The sequence below is a fragment of the Aedes albopictus genome, chromosome 2 (genome assembly GCF_035046485.1).
Source record: "Aedes albopictus strain Foshan chromosome 2, AalbF5, whole genome shotgun sequence".
NCBI lineage: Eukaryota > Metazoa > Arthropoda > Insecta > Diptera > Culicidae > Aedes > Aedes albopictus.
Genome location: NC_085137.1, coordinates 382,680,941 through 382,706,426, shown reverse-complemented (window position 1 = coordinate 382,706,426; position 25,486 = coordinate 382,680,941). Strand labels below are relative to the sequence as shown.

The 25,486-nt window shown below is 40.4% G+C and overlaps 2 protein-coding genes across 2 annotated transcripts; one reads left to right on the top strand and one right to left on the bottom strand.

The window, feature by feature from the left end:
- Window positions 1-3: 3 nt before the first annotated feature.
- On the bottom strand, window positions 4-10,872 carry LOC109403233 (FGGY carbohydrate kinase domain-containing protein). The gene is made up of 5 exons (XM_019676016.3): window positions 10,485-10,872; window positions 3,902-4,921; window positions 3,692-3,766; window positions 335-553; window positions 4-270 (listed from the first exon to the last, which is right to left on the bottom strand). The coding sequence occupies exons 1-5, from the start codon at window positions 10,677-10,679 to the stop codon at window positions 124-126; spliced, it is 1,656 nt and encodes a 551-aa protein (XP_019531561.2). The 5' UTR covers window positions 10,680-10,872; the 3' UTR covers window positions 4-123.
- Window positions 10,873-11,085: 213 nt separating this feature from the next.
- On the top strand, window positions 11,086-25,480 carry LOC109403237 (uncharacterized). The gene is made up of 3 exons (XM_019676019.3): window positions 11,086-11,238; window positions 24,931-25,171; window positions 25,241-25,480. Exons 1-3 carry the CDS (start codon window positions 11,219-11,221, stop codon window positions 25,415-25,417), a joined length of 438 nt encoding a protein of 145 aa, XP_019531564.1. The 5' UTR covers window positions 11,086-11,218; the 3' UTR covers window positions 25,418-25,480.
- Window positions 25,481-25,486: the final 6 nt, after the last annotated feature.

The window sequence follows — 25,486 nt, the reverse complement described above, 5'->3', positions numbered from 1 at the left end:
AGGTAAGTTATGATGCGCAAAATTTTATTCCTAAATGTATAATGTATAAAAAAGGCTTCGCTTCTAAAAAAATGCTACAAATTGGTACCCTGGTATGTGTGAAAAATCCCTGTATAGGAGAGTCTAGCTGGTCATCAGCTTCTCGTAGGATCGTTGGTCGTCGACCATTTTCAAAAACACGCGATACTTCCGCTCGTGATAGTCTCGGTTGCCATCGCTCATATCCGGTTTGACAACTTCGGCCGTGCCTCCCATTTCGGTGGCTGCAGTCTGAAAAAAATAAGCATTCGGTTTTGAAACCTTTAGGTTCTGAAGGAAGTCATAGAATACAAACTTTCAAGTCTGCGTAGATTCCAGCAGCACAGGCTCCCATCATGGCCGATCCCAGCAGGACGGCTTCGGTTTCGTGCGGTAGCAGTACCGGGATGGAACAGATGTCGGCATGCGTTTGAACAAACAAACCGTTTTTGCTCAAGCCGCCGCAGAGCAGAATGGAACGTATGGGATCACGGCCGGATCTTGCCAGGACGTCCAGAATGTGGCGGGTACCGTACTGTGGGAAGGAAAAAGAACTTTTCTCAATGAAGGATTGTATTAATAATTTTGAGCAGCATTTCGTTTCCTGGTGTGTCCTTTTTTGTACAGGGGTACCGAAAATTCATAATACAAACTCGAAAATTCAATTGAGATTTGTGTCGCTGTTGGTACACGTGAGGGCAGCAGCAATTGGGCTCCTTAGGGGTATCCAGATTATTGCATAATCGGAATCTCCGTCTAAAAATTAGACAAAATCCAATTTTTCATCATTTTTTGTGCCCGGGAACTATTTTTAAAATGCATTTGAAGTTTGTATGGGGAAATTTTTTTGTTCGGGGCGAACTGTCACTTTATCGATTGAACTGTCATTCTATCCACGGAAATTAAAACTGTTTTGTTTATTTAACCATCAAAACAAATGAATCGGGACGCAATAAAATTACCTTATACTCAGAAAAGTGAGCTCTTTCGATTAGGTTAAAGATACTGGCAATATTTAATTCACTAAACAACCCAATTTGCCGGAATTTGTGTCCGAGAAATTCAAGCGCGGAGGACCCCCATCCATCCCCGAATACCATCTGACGGATGAAAGGCGCCGGCAATTTGTGAAACTTGTTACGCAGGATGTCTACTACCTGGAAAAACCTGGAATACTCAGGGAAATTTTGAACCGATAAAAAAACATCGTGTCGTATGAATGAAAAATGGTGTACATTTACTACTTGTTGATCAGCTCAGAAGTAGAGCCAACAGAGTTTACTACATTGTTGGTAAGAATAAATAAGTTGTTGAAAAATACTGTTAGTATGTCCATCTAAAAATTCCACTACAAGGATTTTTCCATAAGTTCCGCCAGTGTTTATTCTGGAACTTATTTAGAAATACCTTTTGGAATGCCTCCCAGGATTTCTTTCAAGACTCCTTCCGATTTTTTTTCTCGTCCTCCCAGAGATTCTTCCGGATTCTTATTACCAAGAAGTCCTACCGAGATTCTTCCAGAATTCCTAATTTTCGACTGATATCTTCTGGAGTTTTTCATGGGGATCCTACAGAATTTCTTCCCAGAATTGTTTCCAAAGGTTTTCCCGATATTGCTCCCACCGTGCGCAGCATAGTTTTAAATATTCTCTGTGAATTATTATTATTATCTTTATTAAAGAGATTTGCAGCACTAGGCTGGCTTATCTCTGACCTATGTGAATCCTTATTAACATGGCACAAACTATGCTGCACATCACAGTCCTTCGTGGGATTTTCCCGGAATTCCTCTTGCGTATTGTCCAAAGACATTTTCTTATATTTGTGCCAAGATTTATTATGAGATCTCCACAAGAGTTTCTCTCAGGATATATCGCAGATGTTTTCGCGGGATTTCTCTTACAGTTTTTATCTGGATTCCTCTTGAATAGTTTTCGTGATTCCTTCTGGTGTTCGTCTTGTGATTTCCCCAGAAGATCTTCCCGGGGTTTCCTGGGTTTATATCCTGGGATTTCTACTAGAGGGGTTTAAAGGACGTAAAAGCTTGAAGTATTTGAATGCAAAGGGGTTTTAAGGGGGTTTACACAAATATACAGGATTTCCTCCCGGGATTTCTTCCGAAGTTTGTCCTATGATGTCTTCAAGCAATTTCCGTGAGCTTTCTTCTAGAGTTTCTCACTGGATTTCTATAGGAGTTACAGCTTTGATATTTCCAAAGGTTAATGCGGAGATCCTTTTGAAGTTTTACCTGAGATTTCTCTTGGTTTTCCCGGGACTTTCCTCTTTTATTTGCCTAATCAACAGGCTGGGCCAAGATTGTTTTTGCCTTCTGGGATTTCTTCTGGAGCTATTGCTGATATTTCTCATGTTCTTCCCGCTTTTTGTTCAGGAATTCAGAGTTAACCACCTGAGATTTTTTTTGCTAATTTTCTCAGGATTATTCCTAGAATCTCTACCCGCAGATGTCCCAAGATTCTTGATGCTAGTTCAGAGCTCCCTTTAAAGTTGCTCTTGGAGTTTTTGCAGGGATTTTCCAATGAGTTTTTCTCGAAATGTCTTTGGAGATAGTTTACCATATTCCTTGTAATGAATTGCCGAAGAAATGTCGGAAGGAAGGCAGGATAAATCTTGCGACAAACTCCACAGATTTATTCGGAAAATCTCGTGAAGAACTTCGGAAGAAATTCTAACAAAAACTAAGATATCTCGGAAAATGGTAAAAATAGTTGTGGGAGTAATCCCGGGAGGAAATATTAGGAAAATTCAATTAGGAACTATGAGAACCTGTTAAAGAAATCCCGGTAGGAGCTACGGGCGAAATCCCGTAAAGAGATCGAAGAGAAATATTGGAAACCCATCGTGATAAAAATTTCTGGAAGAGCTTCTGCAAAAATTCCAAAAGAAACTGTTGGAAAGCTATCCTGATAAACCACTAGAATAAATTCCCGATAGAACTTTGTGTACATTTTGGAAGGATCTCCGGGTGGAATCCAACGAGAAATTGAAGCATATCGAGAAAACCTCTGGAAGAAATGCTAGGATCAACTCTCAGAAATCCCGAAAGAACACCGAACAATAAACAGTTCTTTTATAGGAGTGTAATACGTAATAAACCTCTGGATGGAAACTTTGATAATTTCATCAAAGAACTCACGGAAAAATACTACTGATACTGAAGGTGTGATACAAAGTACTTGAGCATCAGGAGTAAAAATCGAGCCTGAAGTACAGGAGCAATTGGTGGAAAGGAACTGGTAGCTCAGTGATTTATTTGAAGTTGTGCAGTTGTCTATAGCATCACAGTAAAAGTGGGATCTTCGTGAGGTTGTACCGCAGCTAATACACCGGATCAAGTTTTCAAGATTAACTACCAGATACGATTTATTGGTGCAAAAGGAATTGATGTGGGTAGGACTTTTTTCAAACTGAGGATTCCTCACGAAAGAAATACAACAACTTGAGGATGTCAAACCTCGCCGGAAAATACGACAATATTTCTCCCATATGGATTGAGCTACTCAAACTGCACGATTACGAATAATTGGTTGCCGGTGATCTCAAAGTTATAAACATGATGATAGTTTGTGTCTAGCCAAATTCCAGAAATTTTCAATATAGATTTTAATGAGTAATACTTATTGAACTTCTAAAAAATAACGAACACTCTACTTACCGCCAATGCTTGCATCAATGCAAGGTATATCGATGCTAAGTTTTCAGTATCCTTCGTCATTGTAAGGCCAGATATCTAAAATGTTATTGAAATATTTATTCAAGTGCAATCTAAATGCCGTTCACATATCACGTAGGTTAGACTAGACTTCCCAGCCAAATCAAGTTCACGTGATTTATGAACGATTTTTAAAATCTATCTATTACAAACCATGCCCTTCAAAGTAGGATCTGCCAGGGGAGATCGGTTCCCATGAAAATCAGGCCAAATGTGCAACTTCGCCGTTAGCATATGAACCGATGGTAGTCCCCGTTTCTCTTTCAATCCCAAAAGGACCTCATTAAGGTATGCGTAGATCTTCCCGTTGGAATCATGTTCCTGCAACAGTTGTCCATAGCAAGGATGGGTCTGCAGAACGAAATCCATGAGCACCCCGGTGGCGCTCTGGCCGGCTTCGTTCAGGTACAGATTGGGAATGATGGCATTTTTGTACGGACCCCAAATGCCCGGTGCCATGATGGGTGCCTCCGTTATGCTCATGTGACAGGACGAAGTGCCGCAGATGATGGCCATTTTGGATGTTAGAGGCTCGGATACGGGGTTTTCTGGGTTGCGTGCCCCCAGTAAGGCTAGGGCACCTGCATGTGCATCAATCATTGATGTGGCTATTGCGGTTCCTGGAAGCAAACCCATAGCTTCTGCGGCCTCCTTGGATAGTCCACCAGAAATAGGATTTCCCGGGCTACTAAGTTTTTCGCCTATGAGATGGAAATTCTTCTCTACCAAATCTGGCAAGCCTATTTTGTTCAGGAAATCAGCCGACCACGATGCCTTGATGGCGTCGTAGTTCCACTTGCAAACAGCTGAACAGATCGACCTGGATGCGTTACCAGTTGCCTTATAGGTCAAAAAATCCGGGAGGTCGAAAAATGCACCAGCCTTTGCCCAGGTCTGCTCCAGCATATGCTTCTTGAGCCACAAAAGTTTAGGACATTCCATTTCTAGTGAAACGGTCCCTCCGACGTAGTTCAACAGCTCATGCTTGGTCGAGTTGATGAAATCGGCTTCCGCTTGGGCCCGATGATCCATCCACAGTATGATGTTCTGTTCGTTGCTGCACGAAGTGCTAACCGTCAAGGGATTCGCTGCCTTGTCCAGCACAACCAACGAACACGTGGCATCGAATCCTATTCCTTTGATGTGCTCTCGCGGGCATTGAGATACTACATTCTGGAAAAAAGAAGGAAACAGCGCAATATATGGTTAAATGTAAAGGCAGGTGTTATGGTTTTACGTAAAACACCGGGTTAACATTTAATAATTCAACTTTATTGAGAAAACGATCTTAACACTCCGGTGGCTCACTCAGCACTGATGGCGGCTAACTCAGTCACCGACGCTTTGGCTGCTAGAGTGTGAGTGTGTGTAGAAAACGGAAATAGAACGAGGGGTGTCTCAATACATACTACAACATCTTCCCCTTTTTTCAAAACTCTAAACGAAAATCTTTTAACTTTTCCGGAACTCGAATGTTTCTTCTTGGTCGGTCTAACTTTGTCGGTATAACCGGCGGAACCCTCTTCGATTTAGCGCTGCTTGTTGACATCGTTGCGGTTGATTCGCTTGTTGTCATCGTCGCAGTTGGCTCGCTTGGTGATAACGATGACGACGCGGGGAACGCAGTAGGCATCGTCGGCATCGTTGGTGTTTCTTGTACAGGTTGGGTTGGCGGAGAACATTCGGCAAAACTTTCAGCTTGCGACAGCGTGTTGTGTTCGCTAGGAACATCACGGGCGGATGGCATTGCACGGCTTAGCGGCGTATCGGGGTCTTTACGCGGCTTCAAATGGACCAAAGATCGACGATAATTGGTACCGTCCACATTCACCGAATACGACCTGTCATTGTACCGATGAGAAACTGCTCCTGATGACCATTGTTTTGAAGACTCCGGATGCACTTGGACGTAGACCGGAGAACCAACTGATAGCTTCGGTAAGTTCTTCGTTTTTCTGTCGTAGTACAATTTTGAACGTCTACGATTCTCCTCTATTTTAGCGGGAACATCCTCCACCAACTTTGGCAGAAGATTATTTATGGATGTAGGGACACCACATCTAGTAGAACGTGAGAATAGTCGTGCCACGGGACTCGATCCAATCTTGTTGGGAATGTTTCGCCAATGGAGGAGTGCGTACCAGAAGTCACTTCCGCTCTCGTCAGCCTTTTTCATCAGATGTTTAGCGATCTTGACTGCCGCCTCCGCTTTTCCATTGGCCTGCTGATGATGCGGCGCAGATGAAACCAGTTCAAAATCCCAATCCGCGGCAAATTTGACCATCTTCTGACTGGTAAAGTTGGTACCGTTGTCTGTAACAACTCTTTGTGGTATTCCGTAGCGGCAGAAGTTTTGCTTGCACGCAGCGACGACGGACTCTGGACTCAAATCGTTCAATCGGTTCACCTCGAAGAAATCTGAGAAGTGGTCAACGGTGACGAGAAATTTACCTTTTACACCATTGAGCTGAGCGAAAAAAACGTCCATGGAAACAAGCTGGAACGGATGAACGGGGATCTCGTGACTTCTCATCGGAGGATTAGGTTGTGACGACGAAAACTTGGCACACACACTGCAGTTTTTTACCGCATCCTTGATTTGAACTGACATACCCGGCCAGAACAAATTAGCTCGTGCCAGTTTTAAAGTTGCTTCCACGCCGTTGTGGCTTGCGTGGCAACTTTCAACCAGCTTCGTTCGCAGCATATGGGGTATCAGGATACGATCGTTGCAGAAGATTAGTCCATCTTGAGTGGAAATTTCGTCCCGATGTCCGTAGTACACTTTAACACTGTCTGGAACACCTTCAGCACTGTCCGGCCACCCATGCCGAACGTATTGGATTAGCAGCTGCATCGTTGGATCCACTTTTGTTTCGTGCATAATTTCTTCCAGTTTGGAGCTCGTTACGCAGAGATAGTTGCTCAATTTCAAATCTTCAACAGCCTCGAAAATCTTGAAAATGTTTTCCTTCCTGTATGCATCTCGGGGTTCAAAGTTCAACGACGGTGCACGGGATAACGCGTCAGCAACAACGTTGTTCTTTCCGGTGACAAACTCAACAGAGAGATTATAGCGTTGAAGGTTTAGCAGCATATGCTGTAAACGACGGGGCGCCGATAGGAGGGGTTTCTTGAAGATCGCAAGCAGTGGCTTGTGATCAGTCTTTACAGTTGCCTTTGGGTTACCCACTATCAACTGATCGAATCGAACGCATGCAAAGACTATAGCCAGCAGTTCTTTTTCGATCTGGGCATAGTTCTTCTCCGTTGATGTTAGTGTTCTCGACGCATATCCTATTACCGACTCTTGTTGGAACACGGCTACACCGAGGCCAATGCAGCTAGCATCGCACTCGATTGTAATGGGTTGATTCACGTCATAGTATCGAAGCGTTCCTATGTCCGACACTAGTGCCTTCACTTGGTTGAACTCGTTTTCTTCTACCGATGTCCACTTCCAGGGCTGTGTCTCCGGTATGAGCTTCCGTAGATTTGTCAAGTTGGCGCTCAAATTCCGAATAAAACGACCCAAATACGTCACCATTCCAATAAATCTGTGAACTTCCTTCCGGTTTGACGGTCTCGGATATTCACGGATCGCCTCGATCTTCGAATCGTCTGGCTTGAGGCCCTCGTCGGTGAGTAGGTGTCCATAGAATTTCACTGACCTCTCGCACAATTTCAGCTTGGACCTGTTGAGCTTGACATTGTGGCACTGCAGTCGGCAAAGCAACTTTTCGAGACATCTGTTATGGTTCGCTAATGCTTCTTCGATGGTCTCTCCAACTCCGTACACCAGAAGATCGTCCGCAATGCACTCCACTCCATCCAGACCTTCAATCACCTCCTGTAGCTTGATCTGAAAAATCTCTGGTGCTGGGGCAATTCCAAACGGAAGGCGTGTCCAGCGATAACGCCCGAACGGAGTCCAAAACGTGGTCAATTTACTGCTCTGCTCGTCCAGTTCTATATGCCAGAAACCTTTTCTAGCGTCCATTGTCGAGAAAACTTTTGCCTTCCCCAACTCCGGCAGTATTTCGTCCAGCGTTACAAATTGTAGATTTGGTCTCCTGAGCGCTTTGTTCAGATGAATTGGATCCAAACAAATTCTGACTGCTGAATCCTTTCCACCGCGTTGGACGACGACTATATTGCTGACCCAGTCCGTGTGGCTTGTTTCCTTCGTAATTATGCCGTCTTTCTCGAGAGATTCCAATTCCTGCTTCAGCTTACCTCTCATGGCAATAGGCACACGACGTGGTGGTTGTATTGATGGCTTGACGTCGTGATCCAGCTCCAACTTAACCGTCCCCGGAAGCTTGCCATATCCTGTGAATAATTCATCGTGACGTTCGATGATTTTCAGCGCCTCTACACGATAGATGTTGAACAGTCTGTCTGATTCTGCTACTTGCTTAGTCGGATCCTGATTGATGAACGTCACCGTATTACAAAACTTAACGAGTCCGAGCTCCTTGGAAGCTCGCGCCGATAAAAGGGGCCGGTGATCGACGTCGACCACTTGTAGCACTAGAAGAAACTTCTTCCCCAGGCGGCGACATGGTATTTTCACTTGTCCAAGGACGTTGATTGGGCTACCACCAAAGCTTTGCAGACGCAATTTAGATGGAAGTAGCGTTGGTTCTCGAACTCCCGACAGCTTTGCAAGAGTTGCATATCCGATGAGGCTGGTATTAGCACCGGTATCCAACTCACACAAAATATTCTCCCAAGCTTCGTTGAATTTCAGATTCAGTTCTGCCATAACACTTCCACCACTGTTTGAATTGTCATAGATTTTGCCAATTTCGTATTCTTCACTCGATTCTTCTTGTGACAGTTCACTTTCCGTATCACTTTCCGATTCTGAACCACTGTTGTCCTCTTTCACTTCTTTCACTCTTCTTTGCTTCCGGCTCTTCAGCTTGCCGCCGGATTTGCACACTTTTTCGAAGTGATTTTTTCCCTTGCACTTGTGACACCTTTTGCCCAAGGCTGGGCAAACACCCTTCGCGAACTCGTGCATATCACCGCAGAACTTGCATCGCAATGACTTTTGCTTCGATCCTTTTGTTTTAACCACTTTATTCACTTCGGTGCAGATTCCGAGTTCATGTGACCTTTTAGCAGCAATTTCTTCTGCTCTGCACAAATCAACAGCTTTTTCGAGGGTGATGTCCGTTATCGTCAGCATTTTCGTTCGAAGCTGAGGCCACTTATTCGCTGTTACCACTTTGTATGCCAAAAGTTCCTTTTCCAGCACCCCCAGTTTAGCCACTTTAGCTAGCACTCTTAATCTGGCGCAAAAGTCATCGATCGATTCACTAGCCGATTGTCCAGCGGAGAAAAAGTCAAGACGGTCTATAATCACATTCCTTTTCGGTATCACTTTGTCTTTAATTGCTGCTAGCGCCGCTTCTGGATCAGCTAGCTGTTGCGCCGTCAGCTCGAAATTGAAAAATTTCTTTCTCGCGGGTTCTCCGATGACGGTCAGCAGAAAACTCACTTTCCTTTCATTTTCCGTAACTGGCCACTTGTCCATGCCAATGGCCTTCGAGTAGTTTTCCCAATTCCGCTCGAAAAAGTCGAAATTTTCTGACATGTCTCCTTCCAATGCCAGAGGTGACGGCTGCGGAACGGGAACACCCGACGAACTTGCTTGCGGTTGGGCGGTCGCTTGCATTGCACTCTGCCGGGCCGCTGCCGACACTGTGTTCATGAGCTGAGAAAAAATGTTTGTTTGATGCTCCAAGAACATCTTAAATTGATTTCCATCCATGTCGATGAGGCTTTTCGAATCACTTTTTCGCTATTCCAAAATGGCCGCCGGTGCGACTGTACACAAGCGAAAATTTATTTTGTTGTTCACTCAAAACAGATCACCTATTTTCGCGATTTCACACTATGACGCCGAAAATAATTAGAAGCCTGCGTCAGCTTCTGACACCATGTTATGGTTTTACGTAAAACACCGGGTTAACATTTAATAATTCAACTTTATTGAGAAAACGATCTTAACACTCCGGTGGCTCACTCAGCACTGATGGCGGCTAACTCAGTCACCGACGCTTTGGCTGCTAGAGTGTGAGTGTGTGTAGAAAACGGAAATAGAACGAGGGGTGTCTCAATACATACTACAACAGCAGGAATTCGCCATGTCCTGAAAGAAGGTTTAATTTCCAGTGATTTGTTTATGAATAAGCCCAAAACTGTTGCAAACAGCAAACACGACAATAAACATACATACATGGCACAGATAGATGATAGTAGTTGCTTGCTTATACTTAATTAGTAGTTATCAATTATTCTACAAAAATGTTGTGAAGGTATTTCTTAATGAATTTCTGAAGAGATATAATATGTGTATTCTTGAAGAATGCAATAGAACTTTATTTCAGCTAATACATATCTCTGTCTATGTACTTTCACCATCGGCAAACCGACGTGTCATTCTGTTTGTTGGTGCTTTCATCCTAAAGTAGATTTTATGTTTAGTATTATCAATACTTGTGCTTGTTTTTCAAAAATAGTTATTTTTAAATAATTCATGATTTTGCCCTGGATTATTATCCATTACAAATAAGTTCAATCACATTGACTGCTCATAAATTCACCAATTCCCTTCTTTAAGTTCTCATTTGGACTGCGCCGTTCAACATTAATTATTTAGGTGAAGGTCATCTGATTGTCTTCGTCATCATGGTTATTATTTATATTTTATGCCAGTACTCACTCGAACGCACTCGCAAACGGCGCTCCAGATATTGTCGGACGATTGCTCGTAATGGTCCGGGGCCGGGTTCCAGGTTTTGGTCGGTATCACGTACGATTTGAGCACCTTACCGTTGCTGCTTACCAAGGCCGCTCGGACACTTCCGGTACCTACGTCGACTCCGATGAGATTAGAAGGAGCCATCGTCATCATCATCTACAATGCCACAGCCTAAATCGATCGATCTGCGGAGAGCAGTGTCTAGACGCAAACTGAAGCCTCTATACTGATTGGAACATATATGCAGAGTGAGATTGTGTGGTGTTTATTATTTTGCGAAAAAAATGTAGATAATGTTTATTACTACAGGGTGACAATGCATTAAAAAGCGCGAGATAGTTAAATCAAATAACATTCTAGGGCTCAATTAGTCTTCATAGAGCAAATGATACGACCACATGGTCCATATTGAGTTGAGGCGTATGCCATGCATAAACGATTCTTGAAAGCACGCGCCAGAAAAATTTAAATTCTGGGGCAAAGTTCTGCACATTTGGCTATTTGGTGCTATTTAGATAGTCGGTGCTGTCGTTCATTGGATTTAGTACAATACTGTGCAATGTGCTAACCCTCATCATCAAGTTGAGATGTTGAGGTTGTGTTTGTTTACATTTTTCGATGTATCACTTGGTGTGTTCCAAACGTTCAAAAATAGTTAATTTTAATTAAATTTCCTCGAATATCTTACTGTCGAGATGGTTCGCGTTAAAAACAGGTAATTCAGATGAAATTATTTAGTGAAACCCGCACTCGGGATGGGAATTTATAACGCTAAACGATTCTTCATGAAATCTGGTTCTGTGTTTACGTTGCACGCAACTCACTCTCCTAAAATTCCCGAGTGGATGAATGTACTCTGTACTCTATCTGTACATCTGTACATTGTTCACATTTTAGTAAATGTCTCGAATCCCACCGTTCAAGTATCATAATTCTCATGCTAAAAAAGAGCTTCTGGTCAAATTTTCAGCTTGATTGATAAAGATTTCGATGTGCTTCAAGCCGATTTGGATTTGTACAACTACCTTTTGAGATTTTTGACCAAGTGTATCATAATAAATATCTTAGCCGTCTGTCAACCGATTTCGGTTCTCCTGGCACCAAATGAAAGCTACAACATTCTAGTAGAACCACTGGCGTAGCCACGGGGGGGGGGGTTTCAGGGTTAAAAACCCGCCCAGAGCCAAAATTTCTGGAACAAATTTCCATTATAAAACGCTTTGTGATGAAAAAAATTTTTCGGCTGCGCCGCTATTTTGAACCTATGACTCAAATTCAGTATATATTTTTACGAAATGTGAGTGTCAAACAAAATAAGGTAACATTTAACATCGAAAACCCCTCCCAGAGCAAATTTCTAGCTACGCCACTGAGTAGAACCCTACACAATTTCATTAGGATTGGACATTTGGTTACCGAGATATTTTTCAAAGAGTACTTGGGAGTAATACAGGTTAACTTTTTGAGAGATTTTTGACCAAGGGTACCATAATAAATATCTCAGCCGTCTGTCAACCGATTTGGGTTCTATAAGCACCAAATGAAAGCTACAATATCCTTATAAAAGGCCCTGCAATTTTATTTCGAATCGACATTTGATTACTGAGATATTTCCCTGGCCATGTTCGCAGGGGTTGACAGGAGTTTCATTTTGATTATTGTAATGTAGTGTTCTTTAGTGAAACATATCACCTTTTTAACACTTTAATGCGCCTCCAACGGTTCATCACGAACCGGCTGCTGCAGATGGAGTATGGCTGATCATATGCATCAGACATGCTCGATAAACAGGAGGAACCGCCGGGGCTCAGTAGAGTCTATTCCCAAGCAATAGTTCCAAGTCGGTTTTATTTGAGAAGGTTTTGATGATCGTTACAAATCCTAATAAAAGTATTATAGGATTTGTGACAGGTTTTGGAACCTTTTACAGCCATCTGACTTCAAAATGTTGTTTGGGCTCTATTTCCCACGTTTCTCGGTTGATTTTTATTACATAGTGATTTATTAATGTCATAGCCGCTTTTTCGAATTTTTACAATGTTAGTTGGTCATATTTTCTTTAAATAAAGCAATAAAAATCGACCGAAGAATCAATAGAGGGAAGGAGATTTGCAGCACTCAATTGTGCTGATAGATTCAAAGCTAACGTGCGAACACTTAAACGCATTGTTGACGTCAATGCGTTCGACGTGACATTTTGGGCAAAAACTGACTGCTTTATATTAACTGAACAACGTTACTTGTGTATGACTAGGTTGACATTTCTAGGCTACGCTTGAGAAAATGACATAGGTAGGACCGATAGGACAATTGAACGAATTTGAATATTTTTAATAGTATTTGTAGCAGGATGAAAGTTGACTTGAAATCTTTATTATTTTAAAATTTTATTGCAATCAACTGACCAACTTGGCGTATTTTTGATTATCTCTTAGATGTTCAGAAGTTCAGTTACATGTTTCTGTGGATTTTGGACCGATGACAATTTAAGGACACAAGAGATGAACACAAGTAGAAAACGATTAGCCAAATCAAGAAAACAATTTGACACAGGATCGACTATATTTTAACATACAGGGTTCGATTGATTCGATGAAAAAAAAACAACATACGACAACTGACTTAACGAGGAGAAAAACATATTTAACCATACCACAAAATTAAACAAGGAGACAAACACAAACCGTGTGACCATAACACTACATAGGCAAATCCTGACTGACTGACCAATTGAAAACTTTCCAATCTTCTACCGTAACTTTCTGAGTCAGTTGCAACAGTGTCTTAATGGATATCATTTTCCGCGTACGGCTGGCAAACTGCTTCTGAAAGATTACGTACTCTTTTCTATCTTCGGGTCTAGTGTAGAGGTTTCAACTCTATTCAGAGTGCAGCTAGAAACCTAGCAAAAAAAAAGACATTTGATTACTGAGATATTTTACGAAGAGTATTCAAATAAATTCTTTCTTACCCTTCTTACACCCATAAGAAGGGTATAAATATCGCTCGAAAAACCGGCTTTCGATCCGAGGCCCGGAGGGCCGAGTCTCATATACCAATGAACTCAGCTCGACGAACTGAGCAAATGTCTGTATGTGTGTGTGTGTGTGTGTGTGTGTGTGTGTGTGTGTGTGTGTGTGTGTGTGTGTGTGTGTGTGTGTGTGTGTGTGTGTGTGTGTGTGTGTGTGTGTGTGTGTGTGTGTGTGTGTGTGTGTGTGTGTGTGTGTGTGTGTGTGTGTGTGTGTGTGTGTGTGTGTGTGTGTGTGTGTGTGTGTGTGTGTGTGTGTGTGTGTGTGTGTGTGTGTGTGTGTGTGTGTGTGTGTGTGTGTGTGTGTGTGTGTGTGTGTGTGTGTGTGTGTGTGTGTGTGTGTGTGTGTGTGTGTGTGTGTGTGTGTGTGTGTGTGTGTGTGTGTGTGTGTGTGTGTGTGTGTGTGTGTGTGTGTGTGTGTGTGTGTGTGTGTGTGTGTGTGTGTGTGTGTGTGTGTGTGTGTGTGTGTGTGTGTGTGTGTGTGTGTGTGTGTGTGTGTGTGTGTGTGTGTGTGTGTGTGTGTGTGTGTGTGTGTGTGTGTGTGTGTGTGTGTGTGTGTGTGTGTGTGTGTGTGTGTGTGTGTGTGTGTGTGTGTGTGTGTGTGTGTGTGTGTGTGTGTGTGTGTGTGTGTGTGTGTGTGTGTGTGTGTGTGTGTGTGTGTGTGTGTGTGTGTGTGTGTGTGTGTGTGTGTGTGTGTGTGTGTGTGTGTGTGTGTGTGTGTGTGTGTGTGTGTGTGTGTGTGTGTGTGTGTGTGTGTGTGTGTGTGTGTGTGTGTGTGTGTGTGTGTGTGTGTGTGTGTGTGTGTGTGTGTGTGTGTGTGTGTGTGTGTGTGTGTGTGTGTGTGTGTGTGTGTGTGTGTGTGTGTGTGTGTGTGTGTGTGTGTGTGTGTGTGTGTGTGTGTGTGTGTGTGTGTGTGTGTGTGTGTGTGTGTGTGTGTGTGTGTGTGTGTGTGTGTGTGTGTGTGTGTGTGTGTGTGTGTGTGTGTGTGTGTGTGTGTGTGTGTGTGTGTGTGTGTGTGTGTGTGTGTGTGTGTGTGTGTGTGTGTGTGTGTGTGTGTGTGTGTGTGTGTGTGTGTGTGTGTGTGTGTGTGTGTGTGTGTGTGTGTGTGTGTGTGTGTGTGTGTGTGTGTGTGTGTGTGTGTGTGTGTGTGTGTGTGCGTTACAAAAAAAAGTCACGCACGTTTCTCAGCCGTCTCTCAACCGATTTGAGTTCTCTTGGAAGCAAATGAAAGCTACTACATCCTAGTAGAACGCTATTGAATTTTTTTTCGATTGGACGTTTGGTCACCGAGATATCTCTCGAAGAGTACTTATGAGTCATACATCTAAACTTTTTAAGATTTTTGACCAATTGTATCATAATAAATATTTCGGCCGTTTGTCAATCGATTTGGGTTCTCTTGACACCAAATGAAAGCTACAGCATCCTAGTAGATCGCCTAGAAATTTTATTTCGATTGGACATTTGGTTACAGATATATCTTTCGAAGAGTACTTTGGATTTATACAACTAAACCTTTTGAGATTTTTGACCAAGTGTATCATAATAAATATCTTAGCCGTCTGTCAACCGATTTCGGTTCTCCTGGCACCAAATGAAAGCTACAACATTCTAGTAGAACCCTATACAATTTCATTAGGATTGGACATTTGGTTACCGAGATATCTTTCAAAGAGTACTTGTGAGTAATACAGGTTAACTTTTTGAGAGATTTTTGACCAAGGGTACCATAATAAATATCTCAGCCGTCTATCAACCGATTTGGGTTCTCTTAGCACCAAACGAAAGCTCCAGTATCCTTGTAGAAGGCCCTGAAATTTTATTTCGATTGGACATTTGGTTACTGAGATTTCGAGGAGTATTTCAATAAATTCCTTTTTTTTATTATTATATTCGTTTGTTATCTTGCATAAGCTTTTGACCAGTCTATGGAAAATTATTGTTCAATCAATAATGCTGACCTCATATAAAGTGTATACTAGCAGATTATTGTTTTCATTAAAATTATAAATAACAAATTACAAATAAACAGGAATTCTATGAAAACTAACAATATATTAAACGAGAGCTTTGAATTTATATATTGTGGGAAAAATGCAAGAACTGGACAGTAGTATGGGATAAATATCAAATCCTCGCTCCAGTCGACTTTTTAGATCCCATTTAGGTCCCATATGAACTGTACAAAATTTCAGCGCAATAGGTGAAACTATAATTTAGCGCAAGCGGTTCAAAGTTTTCATAGGATTTACTATGGGAAAAGTTACACTTTCAGATAAAAAATCCCAGAGGTCGCCCCTTGTCCCCTTAATTCAAATCGATCAATGCTTCTTGTAGAAAAATCATTTATGAAACTTTCCTTCGAAGACCGCAAAACGATTGGATGCTTGTGGAAAAAGTTATAGATTTATTACCGATTAGTGATCGAACGAACGGTTTTTTGTTTTGTTTTATTAGCAGCACTGTATTTTCTAGAACTTTTGGTCCATCACTCAAAATGAATATTTTAAATACAAATAATAAACAATAATTTTAATAAGTGTAAGAAGGGTTCTGTTCACCATAGGTGGATTAAATCGGGTTTTTGTATTCGATACCAATGTTTTGGCTTTTTTGTGGAAAACTTCGAAAGAAACTCATTCAAAGGGGTTTTCTCTCTTCTATATTTTCAATTAAATAGTGAATATTCCAAAGTCTACGAATGTTTTCCGGAATTTGTAATATCCTCATCAAACATTTAGATTTTTACAAAACTTTTATATTGCCGGAATTTAGAAAATTTTTGTAAGACTCAAATTGTTGGACTTTTTATGATTCGGCTAAGTTTTCGATTTTATCATTCGCTTTCAAGAAACTGTTTTGAAGTTATTTCCATAATACTGTCAATCTCCAGGTCTTGGTGCTGTCTCAAACGTTTAGAGACGACATTTTTACTTACATCACTATCAGAACTTGTTAGTTTGTCTCTATGATTAAGATTTCCTCCTATAAGCTGGTTTAGCTCCTTATTGTTAAAAAATCTACGACAATTTATGTGTCGATTTCATGCATGATTCTGAAACCGCCTTTTTTGAGTTGAGTTTTTTGAGTTTCGAATACAAAAACATGACCCCTCACCGTCACTGTCAGCCGTTCTGACAGCTTCTGAATAATTCATTTTTATATCTATTTTCCCTTTATTTAAAAAAAAATAAAAGTTTTGCAATGCAATCCTTCAGAAATCTAAAATTTGTGTTAAGTTCTGCGAACCTTTAAGCATATTTTTTTAAAAATAAAAAAGCAAGCCTTCAATTTTTACGATTTATACTTGACATTTTGAACTGAAGGTGTTAAAATTATTAAAATTATTTGTAAAAAGTTGTTGGTGCGCCGCGAAAATTTTGAAAATTTCAAAAGGCTACCGCGGCAAAAAGTTTGGGAATCTCTGGCTTATCATATTCTACAAAAGTTGTCCATACATACTTGCACAATTCTTGCAAGTTTTATTAGTAATAAATTGAGTTTTGTTCTAAGTAGTACCAAAAATTCTGTTATCTTGGAGTCAACATGGATTAATGAAATTCTCAGAGATGAGGCAGCATGGATTAATGAAATTCTCAGAGATGAAATATTCTGGAGATAATCTTGTAATATATATCTCACGACGATCCCCGTTCGAGGTTACCCGGAAGCTAATTTTTTTTTTAATTTTGACGCCACTTGGAGGTTTTTTGTCCCCCACGATGGATGATGGCGTGTGGCATGACTCTTCTAGCATTTTTAATAATTCATTCCAAAAAGCTGCTGAATTATCTCGAACAAGGTTCGTCTTGAGAGATATGACATGACTAGGGGTAGGCGGGGCAATATGGACACCCTAAGGTTTTTGCCAACTTTACCTGGCAAGATGTCAAAAAAATTTAGTTTTTTGATACATGCATCCTTTTAAAGTCTATTTAGCATCTATTGCATAAGAATGCTCACGAAGAAAAATGATTTATCCACTTCAAAAAATGTTATGAAAAATGTTAGTTTTTCATGACCGTCTTCAAGCATACGGGGTAGAATGGACACCATGAGACTTTTACGTCTCATGGTGTCCAGTAGGTCCTTGTAATTTCATTACAAAACAACTACTATGGATGAATAATACGCCAAAGTAATTTAGTTTTGTTCAGTTAATTTAAATTCAGGCTGTTTTGGATAAAGCTTCGTTTTTGTCGGCATGTACGGCTGTGCCTAGAACAACTATTTTCCACTGCTGTCGTTTTTTGATCAATTTGTTTCACCCTATGTCTACTATAGTGAACATTTAACCGAAAATATACTGAAATCGAAGAATTTGGTTGGTTTGTGATTTAGGTTATATTTTTCCCTTGCCACTTCTTTCAAAAAGGTGAGTGTCCATTTTGCCCCGGCAGCAGAAGATATTTCCAAACTTGATTTTTTATATAATAAAGAAGAAAATATAAACATGTTAAGCATGTACAGGGGATGGCCAAAATGTTTGGGATAGGCAACTTTTTTTCTCCCACAAAAAAATTAAACATGCTGTAACTTTTCATAGAGCGCATCAAAAAAATCTCAAATTTTGTCTGTTTGTCACCCTATTATATGTGCATCATTGGTAAAAAATTGGGCTCGATTGATTAATTTTTCGCGAAGTTAGAACCGTTCGGGTAAAACACTATTTTTTAGACAACTTGTTTTTGAACTGTCATATCTCGGAAACCAGTGAACCAAATTGAATGAATTTTTTAACGTTTATCAACAATATATTGATACTTAATACGACGTTATAAAATGTAATATTTTCTCACGACGAATTAAGTTATACCGGGTTGAAATTTTTACCCATATAGAGGAAAATAAGTCAAATTTACAATACTACACAAAAATTATTAAATGTGTTCTTCCTTCAATCTAAATAGGCTCTAATATATCTGATTAGAGATAATTTGAGAACAGAAGTGAAAAATCTTTGGATATCAACACGAAAATTTATTGACATTGATGTAAAAAAATTACATTTTTTCGAGAAAAATCCAAAAAGTGTCAATCCATGATAACTTTGTTCAACGTTTAAAAAGTACCTATGTTTCAATAGTTTGTGAAGCATTTACATATTGTTAGTGTACGTTCAAAATTTCATTCAATTCGATTCACTGGTTTCCGAGATATGACAGCTCAAAAATGAGTTGCCTAAAAAATAGTGTTTTACCCAAACGGTTCTAACTTTGCGAAATGTTAATCAATCGAGCCCAAATTTGTACCAATGATGCACCTATAGTAGGTTGACAAACAGTCAAAATTTGAGATTTTTTGATGCACTCTATGAAAAGTTATAGCATGTTGAACTTTTTTGTGAGAGAAAAAAAAGTTGCCTATCCCAAACATTTTGGCCATCCCCTGTAGATACAGCAAAACTACTTGCGTGTGTTCTAGAAATATCAGGTTTTAATCGACCTGCAATAAATTAATCACTAAATCTTATTTTAGATGGTGTGAAAATTATAATTTCCATGCACAAAAAACGGACGACGCAACTTTTTCGTGTAAAATCAAGTAAAATTTTAATTTCGAATGTTTCTTTCCTGAAACTACGTTTTAGACAAATGGACTATATTCTCCATTCATTAAGGGCGGACGGGACGGTCGGGGAAATATCCGCCATTGCTCTGTTGCTACTAAGATGGTAATCTCAGATTCTACTTCATATTTTGCAACAAAAACCTATTACTGTGTATGCTCACTTGCAGTGCATATGCTGATTGTTTTTCAGCATCTTCAGTGCGATAGAACTCGAGATTTGTCGGGGCCCGTGGCGCAGTGGTCCACACGTTCGCTTCATAAGCGGATGGTCATGGGTTCGAACCCAGCCCCGGCACTTGCAGTTTTTCGTCAGTTGCTCTTCCTCCCGAGAGCAGCTGGCACCTGACCCTCTTCGGAGCATATAGCTCCAACGGACCCGGAATTTGGATATCGGCAAACCGCAACTCATAATGGACCCCCCAATCGGATTGGAAAAGGAGCAGCAGCCAAACATCAGCATCATCGTGCTCATCATTCTACCGTGGACAGGGTAGAAATGTTGAAGCAGCACAAGGCACCAGTTCGATATAGTTAAATTAGAATAGAATACATGTAGGCGTATCACAAAGTGCAGCGTCCAATTGGAATCGCTCACGTAGTGCCCTAGTGGACAAAAAGAGCTGTAAATTAGGTTAAGTGAATAAGAATAAAAAAAAAAAACTCGAGATTACCATCTTCAAAATCGCGAGGCAAATTGTTAGAAAGAGAGGCAAGATAGGAAAAATAACACGGCGTCCCGTTTCACCTTAAAAGTTCAAAAAAGTTCGCATATTTCAAAATATTGAGGGTGTCCATTCTGCCCCGGGTGTCCATATTGCCCCGCCTACCCCTATCTCCTGGGTATTTCAACACCTACAATTTCATCAATGCATCCCAGGCCATTTTGATTGCAAGATATAGATTTTTTTGGTACCACTTATAACGAAACTCAATTTATTACCATAGGGGTAACTCGCTGAGACCGGCCCACTATTTACACGTTGTCTTCAAAAATGTTTAAAATGGCGATTTTCTGAAAGTCCTCGCTAAAACAGTAAGGAAAATGCATTTGGTTACTCAAATTGATGGACCCCCGTTAGTTAGAGCCACAACATTTTTTGCAGACCCCTCGATTTTGGTCAAATTGTGGCTCATTTAAACCGTTTTAACTCGAAAGTTTCTCCAAAAACCACCTTAAAAACGAATTGTTGTTGAAAAGAGGAAAGATAAAGCTACTATTTACAACAATACAAAGTTGGGTGGGCCATATTGATTTTGGCCGCCATCTCGCAGAAGACACCGACACGATTCTATGCAAAATCTCAGTTTTATTCACAATCCCGCACTTATACTAACTGTGAAAGAGGTCCATCCATTGGGTGGGAACCGCGCAATATGAACGACTTTTGTCGAATATGGTAAGCTTTGATTTCAAGCTAAAATTATTGTTGTATGTCTTTCCGTTCAGTAGTTATGATTTTTTAAAGTGTAAAAAAGCCCGAAATTACCAAATCGAATTGAGGCACATAGAAATCCTTATCAGTCAAGCTGACAATTTGACCAGAAGTTCATTTTAGCATGAGAATTATGATACTTACTTGACCGGTGGGATTCGAGACATTTTCTAAAATGCGAACATGTCTACTGTAGGGGAGACTGAGGAGACTTGATCCCTGGGGAGACTTGTTCCCCCCATATTTTCTCGGAATCAAAAGCAGTTTTCTTCTAGCATATTTTTTCCAAAACAACATCTGGACAGACGACAACGATTTGGCAACAATTGATTTTAATTGTGTATTGCATTATTTTTTAATGGCTGATGGTATGTTTTCAGTCCTTCAGAAATCTTTTAGGCGATTCCGAAAAATCTCAATAACTTTGTGAAAATTGAATCATATCGTGTCAAAATTTCACAGCACATAGTATAAATAAAATACTATCAAACGTATTTGCCCAAATAAGGCTGTTATATAAATATTTCAATTAATGTAGCTTAGTGTATACAACAGTGACATGGGGAGACTTGATCCCTCGAGGATTACACACACATTACACATGTGAAAAATAAAATTCTATTTGGAAGCCTCTATTTACTCGGAATTCTAGTATAATCAATGATAAAACGTGTCAGATAATTATTATTTTATTACACAACATTAAAAGGGGGATCAAGTCTCCCCATTTTCAAAATACGGCATATCCTTAACAATTTAAGGAAATCTTATAATTTCAAATACATCGTATTCATGAAAAATACAAGAAAACTTGAAAAGAAAATGAATAGGAAGCTTCTGGAGTTATTTTCCCTTTAAATTAACCATGTGCTCAAAAGGGGATCAATTGTGACCCATTTTTGAAAAATGCTTCATAAGACATGCCTCCATAAAAACACAGTTTTGAAAACTTTAACAATAATTTAAAGTCCTTCTGTTGTGTATAAACTTGCAATAGATGTTTACCTGCCATTCTGTACGAAAAATGGATCTAGTTTTGTGTTTTTCTTAAAGTTACAGGCAAATTAAGAAAAAGGGATCAAGTCTCCCCAGTCTCCCCTACATATATACCTACTTATTTTTAATAATCATTAGAGTATAAAAAAATCATTATAAGAAAATGTTTTGAACAGTTGCAAAATATCACGTTAATCACATGACTTCGACATTTCATTATTTGAGCCATTTTACAAGACTGTTATTACCTGATACGTAATTTTGTAATTGTATAAATTGTAATTTTGTATGTGAACTTAACAAAAGTTTTTGGAAATTAAATGTTACTTGTTGCTCCAGTTTATTAACTATGTATTTCCTTCCCACGACATTGGACGACTATTATCTACCTTGATACCTTGTTGGCTACAAAATAACTTTACTCCAACGCCGAACGTATAGTAGAACACCATCTTTGTCGGTCTTGTTCCTCCAATTTCCCCGAACGAGTAGGGATCGCAAATCTTCTTCAACCACGTGTAGCCAGCGTGTTCGTGGCCGCCCACGAAGTCGCCGACCGCTACCTGGTTCCCTGCTGAATATTGTTTTCGTCATTATTTCTTCTGACATTCGCTCTACGTGTCCAGCCCACTGAAGTCTGCCGTATTTATACGTTTCACAATATTTGCATCTTTGTACACTTGGTACAACTCGTGATTCATGCGTCTGCGCCACACTTAATTTTTTGTTTCCCATTAAGAATTGTCCGCTGCACATTGCGCTCAAAAACTCCGAAAGCTTTTCGGTCTTCCTCCTTTAACGTCCACGCTTTGTGACCGCTGAGGGCAAGAATTGTCGGCTGCACATTGCGCTCAAAAACTCCGAAAGCTTTTCGGTCTTCCTCCTTTAACGTCCACGCTTCGTGACCGTAGAGGGGAACCGGAAGAATCAGCAATGCAGCAATTCAGCATCTTAGTAGATTTCGTTTGCGTTTGCAAGCTTCGGGATTTAAGTTGGTTACGCAATCCGTAAAAGGCCCTATTTGCAGTTGCAATACGCCTGTTCACTTCATGGGAAACGTCATTGTCACATGTCACAAGGGTTCCAAGATAAACAAATTCTTCAACAACTTCAAACATATCCCCATCAATCACTATAGTATACCCCAGCACTAACACCACTAGGCCTGTCTCTACCCGCTATCATGTACTTCGTCTTGGTGGAGTCAATCGTCATGCCCATCCTCACTGTCGCTCTCTTCAGAGGAACATAAGCTTCCTCCATCAGTGTTGGGAAGTGTCAGTATCAACCGATATTTCCAGCTGAAATTGAGATAGGTAACCATTCATTTTTCCATTTACCATCTTAATTTCAATTGACTAGTTTCTGATCATTCAATTGACATCAGCTCCAGGTTGTAAAGGGTGAGTCGATAATTATTGTGCCATTTTCAAACTAACGTAACTTTTTTCCTACTTCACCAAAATCAACCAAATTTTGCACAGTTTCTCCTTATAGTCTATTGTTTACATATAATTAATTGAGCAGTTATCGGTGAGATTCCGGTCGTTATAGAATAAATGGAGTTAACAGTTCTAAAAAAAGATGTTGTACAATCACATGCTAAAACAAAAAATCATGGTACTGCGCCTTGGAACAATTAATGATTATACATTATCAGATCATCTTAATGTTCGTCAATAGGTTTCAGAAACGGTTGTCAGTGAAACATAAGCTTGGAGCTGGGTGAAAACCAGGCACGATACGCATAAACAAACCAGAGAGCTTTAATTATTTGTTTCAAGTGGGGCCTGAACATGTCCACATGGAGGGCGTTAATTGAAAATGTCGTGAATTTCATCAAAACGCATCCTAAATTTGAACCTATACCATAAAGTTGAAATACATACATATACTAAAGTACTGTAAAAATTTGGTTTGATTTCGTTAACTGTAGACAACTTGCGAATCAGTTGTAGGTAGGGTGGCACAATAATTAACGACTCACCCTTTATGTTTAAAGCTTTTTCCATCATTGATGACGTCAAACCCGATATAAACCTGTCATTGACCTGTTGGCCACGGAACCCAACAGTTGTTCTATGTTGGTCCAAAAGTGACCCAACATTCGATAGAAATTGACCCGACTTTAACCCAACATTCGATAATTTTCCAGTCTGGCGAAATATCGCAGGGGTTTTCATGCTTCGAAACCTGCTAGTTATTTGAGTGACAATTCATTCAATCGACAAGAATTCGCTTCTCATTTGATAGGCGCTCGGATTGAATGAAAGCGTTTTAAACATGACTAGAAGAAAAAATGACTGAACGGATTTGTTGGTTACTGTTCAAATGAACGAGATGAATTTTTGCAACACTGTCCTCCACTGCTCCACGATCGATGCCGAAGAGATCAATATCATCCGCAAAGCTGAGGAGCATGTATGACCGTGTGTATGTGATAGTACCATTCCTCTTCACTCCCAGACCTCCTAATATGTACCTCCTTCGAGTGCAATACCGAACAGCTAATTTGAAAGAGCATTACCCTGCTTCAATCCATCCAATGTCACAAACAAGGTAGACACCTCGTGCGATCCGAATACTTGATTTTTATCCATCCAGCGTTGTGCGTATCAGCCTAATTAGTTTCGCCGGAAAACCATGTTCTGACCTGACGTTATCTGCCAAATCTCATTTTTTCACTGAGTCGTACGTTGCTTTAAAATCATTCAACAGTTGATGAGTCTGCAAGTTATATTCTTGAAATTTATCTAGGATCATCCACAGGATAAACATTTGATTCGTCGTTGATCGGCCCTCACGAAAACCAGCCTGGTATTCGCCGATGAAGGACTCCTCAAGAGGGCTCAGTCTGTTAAACTGCCTATGATCGCATAACTGTCCCATATGAATAGGAAACCCAGCAAATATGGGACTGATATGCGATCATAGGCAGTAAAGAACACGCGCAACAGTGTCTTATATGGCGATTTTAAAAGGTTAATCCGGCGGTCACCAAAGTGCGGCCCGCGGGCCGCACGTGATGTCCAATTCTCTATGTTGTCGTAGAATTCCTTGCAATGTTTCTTATGGAAGTTATTCTACTCCAGAAATAATCAAGAATAACGTGTTGAATGATTGACAAATCGATCCAGGTGTTACGCGCAGTTGAAAAAATGAGCTTGAGGATCACTGGGTTAATCCCTCTGTAATTGGCACACTCTAGTCTGTGTTCTTTCTTGTAGATTGGGCATATAAGATTTTCGTAGGTTTTTTTTCTGTATTAACGAGATTTTATCCGTAGGCTAGTTAACACAACAAAACGTTGAACTAATCTTTGGATTGTTGCTAAACGACGGTTTTTTTACATACATATTCCCATCCACCTGACTTACAGATACATTTTGATTCAGTTCATGTGCAACAATCGCTCGGATACGGATGCCTTTGCGCTAACTTCGCACAATTTGACTAAATTTTTGCGGGAAAAAATCGAAAAGTACTACGGTGAGTTTGGATTGGCGAGTACCCTGCGGTTGCACGTGATTTACTTCAACGATAAGACCCGTCTCTGCATCATACAAACCCGACACGGTCCGCATCGGTTCGTAACCAGTATTCTGCCGCTCCTGACTGTGGTGAGATTGGAACGTCTTTCGAAGCTTGTTGAAGTTGATTCACTATGAGTTTTTTTTTTGTTATTGTAGGCGGATACGGAACAAGTACGGTATAGGACGCTCTACGTGGGGGCGACATTGCAACAGTGCCAAAAGTTCATCGTTCGGTACCAACAGGAGTATGTGAATAAAATGATAGGAAATTACAAGGGTGAAGCGCAGAGGCAGCGGTTCGTTGAAGAAGTAACCAAAATGAAACAAATTTAGACAGTACGGTTTATTGGAGAAATGTTAAAATATATTTTTGAACTAAACTTGTAAGACTGTTGATCTGGG

What these genes read in the sequence shown, in the direction of transcription:
- LOC109403237 (XM_019676019.3), top strand. Translation starts at nt 11,219, where the DNA reads ATGGTTCGCGTTAAAAACAG. An exon ending in ATGGTTCGCGTTAAAAACAG is followed by an intron (nt 11,239 to 24,930) that starts GTAATTCAGATG and finishes CCTGACTTACAG; the next exon opens with ATACATTTTGATTCAGTTCA. An exon ending in TTCTGCCGCTCCTGACTGTG is followed by an intron (nt 25,172 to 25,240) that starts GTGAGATTGGAA and finishes TTGTTATTGTAG; the next exon opens with GCGGATACGGAACAAGTACG.
- LOC109403233 (XM_019676016.3), bottom strand. Translation starts at nt 10,679, where the DNA reads ATGATGATGACGATGGCTCCTTCTAATCTCATCGGAGTCGACGTAGGT. An exon ending in CCGTTTGCGAGTGCGTTCGA is followed by an intron (nt 4,922 to 10,484) that starts GTGAGTACTGGC and finishes TCTTTTTTCCAG; the next exon opens with AATGTAGTATCTCAATGCCC. An exon ending in CATTGATGCAAGCATTGGCG is followed by an intron (nt 554 to 3,691) that starts GTAAGTAGAGTG and finishes TCCTTCCCACAG; the next exon opens with TACGGTACCCGCCACATTCT.